Source organism: Chenopodium album, chromosome 3 (genome assembly GCF_948465745.1).
Source record: "Chenopodium album chromosome 3, dcCheAlbu1.1, whole genome shotgun sequence".
In the NCBI taxonomy this organism is placed as follows: Eukaryota; Viridiplantae; Streptophyta; class Magnoliopsida; order Caryophyllales; family Amaranthaceae; genus Chenopodium; species Chenopodium album.
This window is the reverse complement of record NC_137836.1, coordinates 74,705,808-74,724,257: the sequence shown is the minus strand read 5'-3', so window position 1 is coordinate 74,724,257 and position 18,450 is coordinate 74,705,808. Positions and strand designations below refer to the sequence as shown.

The following is an 18,450-nucleotide window of genomic DNA, read 5'->3' as shown; positions in this document are numbered from 1 at the left end:
CGAACACAGGTCCTCCTTACCTAGGGTAGTCTCAACCACCACTACACCAACAACCAATTGGTGTAGTGGTGATTGAGACTACATTTGGTATGAAGGACACGTGTTATAAAATATTATATTATATACATATACTTTTTTATATTATAAAAAATATTATATTATATACACATACTATTATAGTTAAAAGTATTATTATGTATAAAACAACATGAATTATTGCACATGATTGTTGTATATCTAGTATAGTACATGAGCAATGCACGATATTTAAATCAAAATGTTAGTTTTTCTAAAAAAATTCATAAGTAATAGCATTGTTAATACGAATATTACAATTTAAAACACGAGTAATAGTTACAATTTATATCTATCCCTTTTCCGTCAAATGTCTAATTCAATTTAACTTTTATTCTTCTTGTTTAGATTGGTTATTAGTTCATTTTTTTTTCTTTTTTTCTTTCTTTTTTTTTTAATTTTTTAAAAAAAAATTTTTATGCAAGAAAAACAAAAGGTCAGTGTACTTTTATTGTATAGAAAATGAAAGACCGATTAAAATTAAATTTATGTTCAAGATTATGTATTTTTTTTCCAAGACAACATTTCGGCTCAGCATTCAGTATTTGTCAAGGAGTACAACAAGCGATAAAAGTAATTTTTACACTATTTTGTATCTTTATCAAAAACTTTTGTATTCATCCGATTACTTGAATTGAATTTAGGATAACTTGTAGACAATTTTGGGTAACTTTTATCAATAAAGCATAAATAACTTTCATTCATTACATGGGGGTAGCTTTTATAACAGGTGCACAATATTTTATTGTACATCTGTTTTTTTTTAAATGTTTGTATTGATTTCATAATTGACGTCAAACTAAATTCTATCGATTTTATTTAATTTTCATAAAAAAAACAATATTAGCCTTTCAAAATACGAAATATTTGTTTCCTTAATTATGCCACTTTAATCATATTGCTTCAAATTAATTATTATTCTTTAACTTACTATAAATAAAGATTGGAAAGACTTTATGGATTATTTGTAGTATTGGAAAGTATATATTTATTATAAAAAAAAATTAAATCAATATTTATGTTAGGAAATCATGAAAATCTTATGCATGTATAGAAACTTGTTTTTATTGTTTGAAGTTTAACAAAAATAACTATGCTTGAATATGTAAACAGTAATAATATAGATATATTTTATACATGAGATAAGCCAATAAGAGAATGACATTTGTCATCCTCACATTGAGGCGCTTGTCTTTTAGTATAATATATAGATAGATTAATAATTTGGTCAAGATCATGTGGTATTGTTGTTAATTAGTGTTAAAATATATCATAATAACTAATTTATTAAGTTTAATTATCAATATTGGATACTTTATTGGGTACCCGATAACCGTTTCGAAAATTCGGATACCTGAAGTCCGGGTACTCAAACTTATCAATTCGGTTTATGGATATCATTTTTAGTGATATTGGTTACCGGGTACCCGAACTGTTAGTACTAATGGTACGGGTACCCGTCACATGTTCACCCCTAATATTGTGTGGACATCCATTATGAGAGTTACTTTGTTAATATTATAGAGGTTACTCGATCACTATTGCATGGGTTACTTCGTTAGTGTTATAGGGGTTACTCGGTTAGTAATATAAGGGTTATTCGATCAGCATTGTAAGGATCACTCGATCACTTATTTTGGCTTTTTTTTTAATAAACGACAACATGGTGTTGCCAGCCGCACATATTACAAAATGCGTTGTAAAATATTATTTTCTCCTTTGTTAAAAAAATAAAAAACATAATATTAAGATGAAAATGATCATTTGAGATTTGTTATCTCAATAATTATTACATAAACACAAATATATCTTTTCCATATTCCACATTTTATTAATTAGGGAAGAAATATGCACAATTGATTTCATTTGATACAGCCACATAAGCTAGAATGAGTTGGAATGAAAAAAAAAATCCCAAATTTCCAAATTGATGGAACATAACCATATTTAAAAAGATTGTTTCCATCATTATTTTGTACCAAAATGATCTCAAACATTGTACATGAATTTCAATAATTCATGTCCTTCCAAAGGTTAAGTGACATCTCTATATAAGGGGCACTTAACAACATGATAATATTAATCACCAATATATAAACATTAACCATCCCTTCAAAAACACACACAAGTAAATTATACTAATAGTTGAAGTATTTCTAGTATGGCTGTTGTCAAGTTTTTGCTGCTCCTATTTGTGTCAATGATAATTATTGAAGTTTCAATGGTAAGTTTTTGACATCTCTACCTACGTTTACTCTAACCACCTCTATATGTGTTAGTGTGTATTCGTTAAATTCAAATAAATCTAATTTTTCTTTCACTTTGTGTTAATGTAATTCATCATTTATAATTAGGCTGGTGGCGAAGGTTCGGTGAAATTAGAAGGTATGTAGCACTTTTTTTCCTCATTTTTTTTAAGATTGAAAATTGTAAGGTTGTTAGGTTTCGTCTAGTGTTGGTTAATTAGGGTAAATGTTCGCTCATTTGATGATTTCCACATAAACAAGAAAAAAAAATGGGTAAATGACCATAATATAAGCATGTAATTTTACACTTACACACTAACATTTCTTCAAAAATCGGAGAAATTTTGCCTATTATTCTTCCTAATAAGATAGTTTTTGTATAGCAACACCACATCATCCACGTTATGCAACAAGGGAAAAGAATTTCTCATTTCGCGCAACTAATAGTTAATCGGATGCTTCAAATTCGCAGATTGTCCGGCAGCATGTGATTACCGGTGCTCCGCAACTCAACATAGGAAGCCTTGTCTATTTTTTTGCAACAAGTGTTGTGATAAATGTTTGTGCGTACCATCAGGCACTTATGGGAGGAGAGAAGAATGTCCATGCTACAATAATTGGAAAACAAAGGAAGGAAAGCCCAAATGTCCTTGATAAACTTATACTAGTACTTGTCTTGTTGCTATGTCATGACTTATATTGTGTTGTAGTATTGTAACGATTCAATTCTCTAATTAGATAGAGGATTAATACTTTTTGAGATATGACGATTATTGCAATATAATGCAATTAACAATAAACAGACAAATGATTTCACTCCGTTTGATCAAATAATATCTTTTTCTCGCTCTTTTTTGGTCATCACTTGTCTATCTAATCAATTTCAATAGCTACCAAAAGAAATTGTAGCTAATACTCCCTCGGTCTCATTTCAATGGTTACATTTTGAATTTGTTAGTCAACATTTTAAAACTTCTACTATATATAAAATAAATAAATAAATAAATATATTATTATAAATAACAAAATCCTATTATATGGAATGTAAGGTCCTGTTCTCATTGACTGAACTCAGCTGAATTGAACTGGGCTGAACTGAACTGAAATGAATATTTTATAAGAAAAGGAAATTAGAAGCTGAGCTGAATTTAACTGAATTTCAACGTAAGAGAACGGGTCCTAATTGGATTCATCTTGAAAATTATTTTCAAAATATCATTTTTATACTAGCTATTTTAGATGTCCTCTTTAAATTTGAGTAGCTAATCATATCCAAATCCATCCATTTCTTTGACCACAAAATTACTCTTTGTTTGACAAAGTCAAATTTATGTCAGTTTTCAATGCATTAAGGGTCTGTTCACATTAACTGAAATGAGCTGAACTGAACTGAACTAAACTATTGAAGCTGAATTGAATTGAACTGAATATTTTATGAGAGAGGGAAATTAGGAGCTAAACTGAACTGATTAGAGATGAAATGAACTGAACTGAACTGATTGGAGCTGAACTGAACTGAAATTAAGTAAATGTGAACAAGCCTAAATTTGATCAATAATATTCTTCCTTTATTTTTAATGGTAAAATTAGAAATTTCACACTTTATAACATTAATACCTTAAATTATACAGAAGTATATAGTAGAATTTAAACAAAAAAAAAATAAAAAATAAAAAAATTATTGTAAACTTTAAAAGGAGTCTAACAAGATCTTACATTACTAAACTTCAAAAAAAAAAAAAAAAAAAAAAAAAAAAAAAAAAAAAAAAAAAAAAACTCACATTACTATATATTTTTTTTCAATGTGCATAGACTACAAAAAGGTGACCGAAGAATGAAAAAAATTGCATTTTTCACATGTTTAGTTACGTATAATTTTGTTGGTTCACCCCAAAAAGGCATGATAAATCATTAAATCTGATTAGTCCCCGTTCACTTCATCTTATTATTGCTGAACTGAAATTATTTTTACTGAAACAAAATTATATTTGCTGAACTTAAATTATTTTTGCCGAACTTAAATTAATTTTACTGAAGTTAAATTATTTTTGCTTATGATAACTGAATTTTATTGAACTGAACTTATTTTTACTGAACTGAAATTATATTTACTTAATACGAAGTATCATATCATATAACTAATATATAAAGCTAAACTTTTAGGTCACGAAATAGTGACACTTGACATTCCATATAACTAATATCATATCATATCATCGCCTGACTAAAAGTTTAGCTTTATATATTAGTTATACAATATGATTAGATTAGGATAGAATTTTAGAATAAGATTATTAGTTTAGAGTTATTTCTTCTATAAAATACCAAATAATAAATTTATAATTACTAGTTATTTTTTAAAGGTGAAGTGAACAAGACCTTACGGAGATTTTGGACAAGCATATTCGGTCCGAACCTTAACCCGACTCATCCCAGCCCATCTTTATTTTGCCATCGGCCTGACCCATGACCACCACCTCTAATCGGCAATTTCCAATTAACCGCGGCTTCTCGACCCTTCTATCTCATCGCAACTCACATATTCCTTTTTTTACACTTTTCTACTCTCTCGAACCTTCCTTCCATCTTTATCTTCAACCTTCAAACCATCTACCCATCAAACTCTGCACTCTTTTTCTCACAAAAACTCAATCAATCTCCTGTTTTACGACGCTTTTATTCTCTTCTTCGTCGCTTTAATCTTGACATTATGAGTCATATCCTTTCCATCTTTCTATTTTTATAACATTATTAAATCTAACTTTGTTTAATTCCCGAAAAAACCCACCTTTCAATTTTTATTTTTTTTGAAATTAAAGAATTCAACTTGATCTGGGTTTTCTCGGGAATTAAACGAACTTTTGTTTAATTTGTTAACTTTTTTTGTAAATTTTTCTGGGTGTTCTTTGTTTGAGCCTTAATTCAAGCTAACGCGGAAATCAAAGGGAGAAAGATCGTGAAAGAGCTCAAGCTCGCAATTCTAGCAAAACGAAGACGTCTAAAACTGACGGTTTAACACCTGAGCAGCGTCGAGAAAGGTACCCTTTTTCAGATTTGTATGATTAATCAAATATTTTTCAAATTCTGAGAATCAATTATAATTTGGGTTTGATTTGATTTGATTAGGGATGCAAAAGCGTTGCAAGAGAAATTAGCGAAGAAGAAGGCACAATCTGAAAGCGAAAGCAAGAAGGAAGTAGGTAAAATTAGGAAATAATTGATAATTATCACCCCCAAAATTAGTTGGGTTGTAAATTTTAATTGATTTAATTCTGGGTAAGAAAATTTTTGGGGGTTTGTATTGTTGTAACATTAGTGTGATTGATCTGATCTAGGGTTTATGGGTTTGAGGAGTTCAAAGGGAGTGTCTTATTGTCAAGTTAATTGTAATGAAGAATAATGGTTTGTTTGGCAAATTCGGCAGTTTGATCTGGCTTCTGAACCTAAATTTATATCTAATTGTTGATTGATAGTGATTATCCTTTTGTTTTATAAATATGATGTTTTATTTGGATTAAATGTAATTTTTGTTTGATTGGAAGTTTATGTTTTATGTTATGTTGATTCTGATCTCAAAGCCAAATACTTGAACACGTACCCAATTACCTGTGTTGGATCTGAGAAGTGTAGTGAATTTATTTAGGTATGTTGAAGAATTGGGGATTGCTTTGGTTTGGTTTCTACACAAAAGATAGAAACCAATGAATTTGATACTGATTTCCGTTTGTTTATTTTATGTTTGTTTGGGCTGTAGAATTGTGATTATGTTGCCTTGCTGTATTTGGTGTTGCAAGATTTAGAGAATTGTTTGGTGCAGTACCAAGTGAAGTCTATCTGATCTTCTTTGGTACTACTCGGAGAACTCGTGTTTTGAGGTTGTACTGTTGAATTTCTTGAGCTTGGATTATATTTTGGGTTTGTATTGTTGATTTTCTTGAGCTTGGGGTCATAGTTTGCAATTTTATCAGTGAAATTCCCAAGCTTGGATCATCTTTTGGGACTGTAGTTTGATTTCCTGAGCTTGGGTCATATTTTGGGATTGTAATGTTGAATTCTTTGATTTGTAATTACAATTTGGGATTGTAGTGTTGATTTTCTTGAGCTTGTGTCATATTGTGGGATTGTAATGTTGAATGCCTTAATCTGTAATTACAATTTGGGATTGTAGTGTTGATTTTCTTAGCTTGTGTCATATTTTGGGATTTTAATGTTGAATTCCCTGAGCTGGAAATCTGGAATTACAATTTGGGATTGAATTGTTGAATATCTTGAGTTTGGTTCATATATTGGAAATTTGGAATTGTATTGGTGAATTTCTTGAGCTCATGATATATTTGGGATTATAATGCTGGATCTTTTGAGTTTAGGTCATATTTAGGTGTATTGTTGTATCTCTTGAGCTCGGGCTATGTTTTTGGGGTTGTATTGTTGATTATTTTGAGTTTGTTCATATATTGGAATTGTTGGTGGATTTCTTGAACTTGGGTTATATTTTGGGATTGTGTTGTTGAATCTATTTGTGATTGTATTGTTGGATTTCTCGAGTTTGGGTCACAATTTGGGGCTGTTTGCTGAAAGCCTGAAAGTGTTGAGCTTGGTGTAAGAGGTGATTGTTAGAAGGTTATAGACGAAGTACTTTACAAGATTATAGCCTACAGGCTGCTGGTGGTTTGGTGCCGACCATAGATGTTCTTTCTTATCATGACTTTCATAGGTCATTTATCCAAAGTTTCTTCATTAGATGTTTAGATTTCCTTCTGATATTCAATCAGATTATACTGGAAGATCAATCCCCAAGCAGCCCAAAGAGGGTCATCATTCCTAGCCATTTATGAAGCAGCTATCATAAATCCGGCTTGCTTGCCCTTCCCCTATTTTCATGTCTGCTTTAGTGCTTTCTGCTTTGGGGTGGTCTCGTAAGTCCGTAAATGTATTACTGTATATGTAGTATCTGAGTTCAGTACCTTGAACAGGAGTTGATTATGTATAAAGAGTGCCAAAATTGTTTCTTGCTTTGAACTTGTGCATTGAGATTCTGAAACATTTTACTTGGGAAAACCTTATATAGAGTACATTGGAACTGCTGCGGATGATAGGTCAGAGCATTAGTATTTCCAAGTACATGGTACTTGTTCTTATGATGAGAAATTTGTGCTTTATTACTGTGGTTATATGCTCCAATAAATACAGTATTTTTTTTTTCGTTTCTCTGATGGAATATAGCAGCCAATTTTTCAGAGGATTTGGTGATCACGTTGATCTTGACTTGATATTCTCATAAGTTTACAGTGGCATATTTTCATTAACACTTCGTTTGGATAGGAAGAAATGGAAGGAAGAGAAGAGAAATGGAGGGGGACAAAATCTCTTGTTTGGGTAAAAGATTGGGGGAAGGAAGGGAAAGGAGAGGGAGGGATCCATTTTCCCTCTCTCTTTAATAAACATAATCTCTCCAAAATTGGAGATTTGGAGGGAAAATGGAGCTCACCTCTCCCTCCCTTTCTTTTCCCTTCCCTTCCCTTCCTTCATTTTCCTTCCCCTTCTTTTCCTTCCTTCTTTGCTATCCAAACAAAGCGTAAGTGTAACTTCCTATTATGAACCATTTAATGGAATCGGAGATTAGGAAATTAACATTGAACTCAGTAATTTTTTTGAGATCTTTTGGTTGATGGCAACTAAGCAATCGTAGCTATTGATGATCCAAATTCAGTTGTACTTTCCTAATCCTTGATATCCATTGAATCCGAACTTCAAAATCTTAAAAAAAATGTTTACAACTTGGATCAAAACATCTATGTTATATACTTATATGCTTGAGAAAATCAGATTTTTAGTTCATGAAATCATGGAAGTTTGCCTTCAAACTTGTCACACAAACAACAAATGAACAAATGTCTCCCTTGGGTTTGTTCCTAGAGACTTAGACTCCTAGGTAGCTATGGTTTCCGATCCCTGGAAGTGGAATGGTGTTATTTGTTTAATTTGGAGTAAGAGAGACGACACGAAGTGTAAAAATATGCATTACTCCGTAAAAGTTACGGAATCGTACTCCATTTAGGGGGCCGTTTGGTTCAGACGGGGTAAACGGAATGAAATCAAGAAAGGGATTGAGGGGGAAAGGAAATGATACCCTTTGATGTAGTATGTTGTTTGGTTACATAAGTAATAAGTTGTCTTCCACCACTTTTGAAAAAAAAACTTCCAGTCTTCTCCCTCATATTAATGGAACACCGTCCACACCTCCAGCCTTGATCCCTTCCCGGCCCTATTCTCACCGCCACTTGTTCACACCGCCACCTTCACGTCGCTGCCCCTCTAAGGCCCCATAACCGACATTTTCTCTCTCATCTTATTCTAGTACCTCCACCATGAAATATATATACTTGTAAAATTAAAGGTTTTGAAGGTCAAATTCACCCTTAAAAACTCTAGATCTGGAGTTTTTATGGGTGCATTTGACCATCTAAAGCCATATTTGATGATATAACAAGGTAATTTTTTCACTTATAATTTTTTTTTAATATTAGTAGTAATTGGGAGGTTGTATGTGGTTTTTCTGGTGGTGGTGGGGCTTCGGGGTGGTTGTGGTGGTTTTGATTAATGGTTGTGGTTGTATCATGGTAGTTTCAAAGTGGTTTCGTAGAGCGTTGGAATTGTAGGGGCGTTCGAAGGTGGGGTCGTCGGTGATGGTGACTACTACGGTGGGGTCGTCGGTGATGGTGACGGCTACAGTGGGGTCGTCGGTGGGGACGGTTGTGGCAGTGGGAGGTTTCCGGTAGACCAAGTCAGGTGGTGGTGTATGTTTTAATGGTGGTCAAAGTTGGTTATGGTTGTTGGGTGTAGAGGATTTTGGGGTAATGGATGATTCCCTTAGGGGGGCTGGGGAATCATGATGGAAGGAAATTGGGTAATCAGAGGGGAAAGGGAATGATTAAATTAGACAAACAAACAAGATTAAAGGGAATCATAGCTGTTGATTCCCATTTCGTTTCTTGAAACCTCCCAACCAAACGCCCCCTTAAAAGAATGAGGCAAACAGACAAATTTCTGAGTTTTGGTTGAAATTTGTCAATTGCAGAATAAACAAGAACGAGTACAATTTTTAAAAAACACCCATAGAAATGTAAAGCGTGTTTTCAAAATGTTAGAATACCTATGTTAGAATACCTATGTATTCATGGCAGCTAAATGATAAATTAACTACTAATTGACTTTTGGTGTAATGGTGATTGAGATTTGGGACTACATTTGGTAGGGAGGATTCGTATTCGATCCTTCGCAACAACAATTGGAAAGGAACTGCAACTTAACCACTCATAACTGATTTCCAAATACTTTGAATTTTATATAGTCCTAATAAGATTTAAGATAATTTTTTAAATCTTATGCTCCCTCCATCCCTTATTGATAGTCCCTTATGATTAATTTTAAGTTCCAAAAAGATAATCTCATTTGCTTTTTTCAAGTACTAGTAATATATGTTTTTCCAAAATTTCCTTTGATTTGCAACTAGAGGTGGTTATTGGGTAGGGTAGCCTAATGATAATAGGGTCAGGGCCAAGCTTAAAAGGCCTTTAATGGACATGACCCTTATTGGACAGGGTCAATATAGGGCCAAAATGTTTTTCCAATTTAATTGATAAAGAAAATATCGATGGCTTTGTCCAATATTTTCATTACCTATTTACATTACCTATTTTCTTTATCAATTAAATAGGTAATGTAAAAATAATGGCTTTTTTACATTACCTATTTTCTTTGTCAATTAAATAGGTAATGGCTTTTTTACATTACCAATTTTCTTTGTCCAATAATGGCTTTGTCCAATATTTTCATTACCTATGGATGGCTTTTTTACATTACCTATTTTCTTTATCAATTAAATAGGTAATGTAAAAATAATGACTTTGTCCAATATTTTTTTAATTGATATTTTGTAAGCCCGCCCATTATCGACCCGCTATTGAACTGCGACCCGCATTGTCCCGACCCAATATTGACCCTATAAAATGTGACCCTCTTTTACCCGACCCGTAACCAACCCGCACCGACCCGCCCAATAACCAGGTCTATTTGCAACAATATTTGTGCAAATTTAACTTTTTCATGTACTTTTATTACTATCTCTTAATCTCTCCCTACTTTTCATGAATATTACCAACAAGAGACTATCATTAATAGACCGCGGGAGTATATAAATAGTCAAAGAAGTTAGATGTTATCCCTATCATACAAAGTTAAAGTCAAGTTTAGAATAATTTGATGCCTATCTATAAACTCATTTGTTTGCATATTTATTTATTTATTTATTTTAGTGGTAAGCTGGCCCCATAGTCCTTCCTATCACAGGAGGGATTTGTGGGTGGGAATGCTCGGGGTGTGTCTCGATCCCAAGTCTAAGCCGCGGAAAGGGGAAGTGGCTCCACTGAGCTATTATTTTGTTAGTTAATTTTGACTAGCTGATTGTATTAACTGATTTGACTCACTTATTTCATTAGCTGATTGTATAAAAGTATTTGGTAAATAACTGATTTCTTAAAGGAAATGACCAATAAGCTAATTGTGGGGTTAGGTGGTTCATAAAGGATTTTTAATTAAATGAGGATATAAGTGTCATTTCACCATAATAATCGAATAAGCTAATTCAAAAAGAGCTTATTTCTCGTCAAAAAAAAAAGAAAAAGAAAAAGAGCTTATTTCCTGTATAAAATAATGCTTGAAATATTCCCTACAGTTTTAATAAAATAATGCTTGAAATATTCCCTACACTTTTAAAAAAAAATTGTGGGGTAATGCTAATTGAAAAAGAGCTTATTTCCCGTCAAAAAAAAAAAAAGAAAAAAAGAAAAAAAGAAAAAGAGCTTATTTAATAGTCAGTAATCTATTATCGGCCAAATAAGCTAATTTTGTTCAAATAAGCTATTTACCAAACAAGGTCTATCATTAAGGGATAAAGTGAATATATAAATAATCAATGGAGTTAGATGTTATCTGTATAAAAAAAGAGGATAAGATCGCGGAAACTCATGAACCCATTTGCTTATTACTCATACCTATGTCAAAAGCACGAACATCAATCAAAAGGTGCGTATAAATAGTGTAAAAGTTAAAATAGAACGCTTAGGATTTGTTTGGCATTATTGTGGTTTTCTGTTTTTTAAAAGTATATGATATATGCCCCATAATGAATCAAAAAATATTTAAACTTATTAAAAATCATGATAATTTTGAAAACTAACAACAGAAAAGTGGAAACACCTTTATTTTTTATATCCCGTTTTTGGTTCTCAAAAAAATAGAAAACTGAAAACCAAAACGGATGCCAAAGAAGCCCTTAGCGATTGAGGTTTGACCATTTGAGAGTTTGGGGATTAGAAAGGTGTCTTTTTCTTTAAAACAATTATAAAGTGATTAGTGTGGAGCAGAAAACAAAATTCGATAGCGTTTTTTCTCTACTCACTCACACATCTTTCGCGAACCAGGTACATCTTTCTTCTCCTCCATTTTTCATTTTCTATTTATTTTTCAATGAAAATATATTACGGATTTTATTTCTTGATTTAACCATATGATTTGATCATCTCTTTCTTAATTATATCATACAATAAGCTGTCTTATAGTATATGCACAGCCAAATTAAAGATATGCTGAAATGTTTTCTTGAATTAATTGGATGAATTTGATTTTTGTTTGTGGGTCATCTTGTTAAGTTCTTTACAAATTAGAGCTGCAAACTTTTTGGTGTGGGATTGAATCCAAGATTTCACCTTTTTTTTTTTATTAAAATAAAATTGCATTTGTTATTATCTATTTATCATTGGGATGTGTAGAATGATTAAAAATAAGTAAGTAATCATTCCGATAATTGTAGAAAACTCAAATTTTTTATGATTAAAAATGAACAAAATAAGATTGAAAAAAAAAAAAAAATGAGTAAAATGAAGTATGAACATTGGATATTTGGATTACCATGAAATTGGAATATTTGTATCCTTCCGAGGATGAATCTATCATTGCTAAAAAATGTGGATTCGATTCTCTTAGGCTATACTTTGTATGATTTTACGACTCCACCCACCTATCAAGAAGGGATGGTGAGGAGGGAAAGGAGCACGTGTGTGATCTATGTTACTCGAACTCTTCGGTTCCCTCGATACTTAGACATGGGTAGGATACTTGGATACTTAATTTTAGTTCAAAATTATGTAAATATTTCACAAAACTAGCCAGGTTGGACACATGGACATATACCCGTGTCGGATGTGGGCACCCAAGTCCGAGTAACGCAGTGTGTGATCATCCACTTACTATTAGCTCCTTTAGATTGTACAGTCAATGTGATCTTTAGGATTGGACTCCCTTGCTTTTTTGTAGCCGTGACATAGACAGTTCTGGTAGTTGGAAGGAAAATATAGGTTTGGTGGAAAATTATTAGAAATATATGGATTTAATCCGTAATTGGTGTCTTTTTTTGTCATGACAACTACTCGAGTACTCGCTTTGTTCGGAAATGATAATCACACACTCATACTAGCCTTTTTAGATGTCCGGTAAATTTGTCACATCTTCTCAAATAACAGTGTTTTATGATTGGTTTTGCCCTCTCAGGTTACTAAAACTGCTTTGCAATTCCTCAAAAGTAGTTCTTTATGATGGAGTGATGGGGAGAGCATCAGAATGGCTTAACTATAATAGAGTGTCTATGAGTAAAATTGTGTCTTAAATTTATAAGGGGTTCAAACAATGTGCCTATTATTCTCGGAAAGACCGAGTTTTTTTTTTTAATGGCCTTGTGTTATGGCATTATGGGTACCTTCTATTTAGTGAAACATTAACCACCTCCCCACCTCCCCCCCCCCCCCCCCCCCTCTCCCATCCCCCCGTGGACAACACTATCTTCTATTCTTCTATGTCCCTTTTTCGAGTTTTGGTGACTTTTCAGTTTTAGGGAGATGTCTGTGATATGTATCGATTTTCACTTTTCATGGAGATATTCATTTGCCACATAAACTGACATTTTTCTGTGAATAAACAGGATAGGATAATCTGATTTCAGGAAATCGTGTGTTCAAATGGGAAGCATCAGTTCTGAGAAATTAAGGTTTTGCATTGACCGGGGAGGCACATTTACTGATGTGTATGCTGAACTCCCTGGTCAAACTGAAGGCCATGTTATGAAACTTTTATCTGTTGATCCTTCTAACTATGATGATGCTCCAGTTGAAGGCATCCGGAGAATATTGGAAGAATACACTGGGGAAAAAATTCCTCGATCCTCCAAGATCCCCACTGACAAAATTGAGTGGATAAGGATGGGTACAACAGTGGCTACAAATGCCTTGTTAGAGAGAAAAGGTGAGAGAATTGCACTTTGTGTTACTCAAGGCTTTAGGGACCTTCTGCAAATCGGGAATCAGGCTCGCCCAAACATATTCGATCTTACTGTATCCAAGCCTTCAAATCTTTACGAAGAGGTCTTGGAGGTTGAAGAGAGAGTTGAACTCGTTCTTGATACAGAAGAAGATGTCAAGTCATCAAATGTTGTTAAAGGTGTTTCAGGTGAACTGGTGAGAGTTGTAAAGCCTTTGAATGAAGAATCCTTGAGGCCTTTGCTGAATGGGCTGTTGAAGAAGGGAATAAGCTGTCTAGCAGTCGTGTTGTTGCACTCTTACACCTACCCACAGCATGAAATTTCCGTGGAGAAGTTAGCCTTGAGTATGGGCTTTAGACATGTGTCCTTGTCATCAGCCTTGACACCTATGGTCCGAGCAGTTCCACGAGGTCTAACTGCTAGTGTGGATGCATATCTCACCCCAATTATCAAAGATTACTTGTCTGGATTCATATCTAAGTTTGATGAAGGCTTAGGGAAGGTTAATGTTCTATTTATGCAATCAGATGGAGGGCTAGCACCTGAAAGTAGATTTTCTGGTCATAAAGCAGTTTTATCAGGCCCTGCTGGTGGTGTTGTTGGTTATTCACAGACTTTGTTTGGGATTGAAACAGATAAGCCTCTTATTGGGTTTGACATGGGCGGTACATCAACGGATGTCAGTCGTTATGCTGGTGGTTATGAACAAGTGCTCGAAACTCAGATTGCAGGAGCAGTTATTCAGGCTCCTCAGCTTGACATAAACACTGTTGCCGCTGGTGGAGGATCAAAGTTAAAATTCCAGTTTGGAGCCTTCAAGGTGGGTCCAGAATCAGTGGGTGCTCACCCTGGCCCTGTCTGCTACAGGAAAGGAGGTGAATTAGCAGTTACAGATGCAAATTTAGTGCTGGGTTATGTTATACCTGATTTCTTCCCTTCGATATTTGGACCCAACGAAGACCAGCCTTTAGATGTCCTTGCAACCAGAGAAGAGTTCAAGAAGCTTGCTGAGCAAATAAATTTGCACAGGAAGAGCCAGGACCCGTCGGGAAAAGATATGTCTGTTGAGGAGGTAGCACTTGGGTTTGTAAATGTTGCTAATGAGACAATGTGTCGTCCAATACGTCAATTGACAGAGATGAAAGGCCACGAGACACGGAACCATGCTCTTGCTTGCTTTGGAGGTGCTGGGCCCCAACATGCTTGTGCTATTGCTCGGTCGTTGGGTATGAAAGAAGTATTAATCCATAGATTTTGTGGTATACTGAGTGCATATGGCATGGGACTAGCTGATGTTGTGGAAGAGGCTCAAGAGCCATATTCTGCTGTTTATTGCAGTGAATCGGTTCAGGAAGCCTCTCTTAGAGAAGCTAAATTGCTGGAGCAGGTGAAACACAAGCTGGAAGAACAAGGTATTAAAAAAGAGAATATCAAAACTGAAACTTATTTGAATCTGAGATATGAGGGTACAGATACAGCCATTATGGTCAAAAAACAAGAAAGTGATGATGGATCAGCATTCGACTACACTGCTGAATTTGTAAAGCTGTTCCAGCAGGAGTATGGATTCAAATTGCAGAACAGAAACATCCTTGTCTGTGATGTAAGAGTTCGGGGCGTGGGAGTCACTAATATTTTGAAACCCAAAGCTCAGAATCCTGCTTCAGAAAACCCAATCAGTCATTGTCTTTTCAAGGTCTATTTTCAAAACGGGTGGCAAGAGACACCTGTGTTTAAGCTTGAAAATTTGGGTTATGGTCATGCCATCCCTGGCCCTGCTATTATCATGAATGGTAACAGTACAGTGATTGTGGAGCCAAATTGTAGAGCTGTGATAACAAAGTACGGAAACATCAAAATTGAGATTGACTCAACTTCAAACATAAAAACAGTTTCAGACAAAGTTGCAGATGTTGTGCAGCTTTCAATTTTCAACCACAGGTTTATGGGAATAGCTGAGCAGATGGGGCGGACTCTCCAGAGGACTTCAATATCGACAAACATTAAGGAACGGCTAGATTTTTCCTGTGCTCTTTTTGATCCTGATGGAGGGCTTGTAGCAAATGCCCCTCATGTTCCTGTGCACCTTGGCGCTATGTCAAGTACTGTTTGTTGGCAATTGAAGTACTGGGGTGATAATTTGAATGAAGGAGATGTGCTGGTCACTAATCATCCCTGTTCTGGTGGTAGCCATCTTCCTGATATAACTGTTATCACTCCTGTATTTGATAATGGAAAACTGGTCTTTTTTGTGGCTAGTAGGGGTCATCATGCTGAAATTGGAGGTATTACTCCTGGAAGCATGCCTCCTTTCTCCAAGGCTATATGGGAAGAAGGGGCTGCTATCAAAGCCTTCAAGCTGGTTGAAAAGGGTGTGTTTCAGGAGGAAGGTATAGTTAAACTTCTCCAGTACCCATGCTCTGATGATCCTGCTCATAAGATCCCTGGAACCCGGAGGCTCCAAGACAATTTATCAGATCTCCATGCACAAGTTGCTGCTAATCAAAGAGGCATTTCACTTATCAAAGAGCTTATTGATCAGTATGGTTTGGAGACTGTAAATGCATACATGAAATATGTACAGCTCAATGCAGAAGAAGCTGTTAGAGAAATGCTGAAATCAGTGGCTGCTAAAGTGTCAGCTTCATCTAGTGGACCTGAAGCAGGTGACAGTGTAACCATTGAAGAGGAAGATTATATGGATGATGGTTCTACTATTCATCTCAAACTTACAATTGATTCAAAGAAGGGAGAAGCTTTATTTGATTTCTCTTCGACAAGCCCTGAAGTATACGGCAATTGGAATGCACCAGAAGCAGTTACAGCTGCTGCAGTCATATATTGCCTACGCTGTTTGGTCAATGTTGACATTCCTCTAAATCAAGGCTGTCTTGCCCCTGTAAAAATCTACATTCCTCCTGGTTCTTTTCTTTCTCCAAGTGACAAAGCTGCTGTGGTGGGTGGCAATGTTCTCACATCTCAGAGAGTCACTGATGTCATACTAACTGCGTTCCAGGCATGTGCTTGCTCTCAAGGTTGCATGAATAATCTGACTTTCGGGGATAACACATTTGGTTATTATGAGACTATTGGAGGTGGATGTGGGGCTGGTCCAACATGGGATGGTACTAGTGGTATCCAGTGTCACATGACTAATACTCGCATGACTGATCCTGAGATATTTGAGCAGAGGTACCCAGTGATTCTGCACAAATTTGGTCTCAGAGAGAATAGTGGCGGTGCTGGGGTTCACAGAGGAGGAGATGGGCTTGTGAGGGAGATAGAATTCAGGAGGCCAGTCACAGTCAGCATTCTTTCTGAGAGACGTGTTCATGCTCCAAGAGGATTGAGAGGAGGAAAAGACGGGGCTCGTGGTGCTAATTACCTAATTACTAAAGATAAGAGGAAAATTTATTTAGGAGGCAAAAATACCATTCATGTACAGGGTGGAGAAACTATAGTGATTTTAACTCCAGGGGGAGGGGGATTTGGTTCTACCCTCTAGAAGCCAGATGCTGCCAATAGAACATTGAATGTGTACACCAAAGGTAAAGTCTGCATTATTTGAAATTGTAATGTTGGCTATGATTGTCCAAGGACCTGCTCACCATACAGATAGCAAGAGCTTCCTTTTTTTTTCTTTTGACTGAGGTGAAAATAAAGTGTAGCTGAAACCATAAAATAGCTTGCTGCTAATTTTTTTTATGTTAATCGAGAAAAAGATCACATATGCCTCGTTTCCATTTCACTGTTTTGTCGCCTTTGTGATGAATAAGTCTATTTTTCAATTTGCATTGAGCATTTTGTTTTTTATTCTAGTTTGAATTTTAAACTATTATTCTCATTGGATTTGAGATTTGAAATTGTGACCTGCAAGTAGATAAGTTTATTAGTAATGGTATTCGAAATTGTGACCTACAAGTAGACAAGTTTATTGGTAATGGTACAGAAGATGCATTAAGAAGCTGTATGTTCTGAATTATTTAGAGCAAAGTAGTTATTCTATATGGATGCCTTCAGCTGGAGAAAACGCCTGCTGTGTTGAAATAGCTCAAGCAGCGACAGATACCTATGGGTACTGAAACAAAGAAACAACGCCAAAATGTAGCAACGCTAACATAAGTAAAAGTGGTGAGTGTTCATTTCTAAAATTAATCAAAAGTATTTATATATGGAGTATTTTTTTACCCTTGTGATATTTTATAGTAATAATTTCTTTCTAAGAGTTTTTTTTGGTTCATTTATGCAGCAGAGTATGAAAATTTTATACGAAAGCATTCTTATATTCGTTTAATGTGATCTAATGTGTAACATCTGCTTTGATGTTTTCTTTTCTGGGCTTTTGAATCCTGTGGAGCAAAATAATTTGTCATGACATTTATGTTATGACTTATGACTATGGTAGTATCCATGAGTATGCTGAGATTGAATTACATTTGACACTGATAGGATTTTTTATCCAAAGCCTGTTGCAGTAATCCTGTTGCTCGTCTGCATAAAATTAGTCTCCTGGTTGGTTCTGATGTTCTGTACTTTTTGTTGATGCCTATCTGTTTACATTGCATAGAAGTGGTTGCACTCGTATTGTACGTCAAATTTTTTTTCTCTTGGTATTTCGGGGTGCTGATTGTTCGTATAATTTGTGCCTGAACATAACAATCTGTGAAGTGTAGATGGAGCTTTCTACTGTGCACTGCCTCTCTTCCAGTTTTCCTCTGGTGCAGTTTTTAATAAGTACAGTCTGCCGAGTGAAATTGT

The 18,450-nt window shown here is 34.8% G+C and overlaps 1 protein-coding gene and 1 long non-coding RNA gene across 2 annotated transcripts; both read left to right on the top strand.

The window, feature by feature from the left end:
- Positions 1-4,812: 4,812 nt before the first annotated feature.
- LOC145616860 (uncharacterized) lies at positions 4,813-5,773 on the top strand. Its single transcript, XR_014107679.1, has 2 exons — positions 4,813-5,359; positions 5,448-5,773. It is a non-coding gene; the product is annotated as an uncharacterized LOC145616860 (long non-coding RNA).
- A 5,971-nt stretch (positions 5,774-11,744) lies between these two features.
- On the top strand, positions 11,745-17,536 carry LOC145624205 (5-oxoprolinase 1-like). The gene is made up of 2 exons (XM_081677203.1): positions 11,745-11,803; positions 13,357-17,536. The coding sequence occupies exon 2, from the start codon at positions 13,394-13,396 to the stop codon at positions 17,195-17,197; it is 3,804 nt and encodes a 1,267-aa protein (XP_081533329.1). The 5' UTR covers positions 11,745-11,803; positions 13,357-13,393; the 3' UTR covers positions 17,198-17,536.
- The last annotated feature ends 914 nt before the right edge of the window (positions 17,537-18,450 follow it).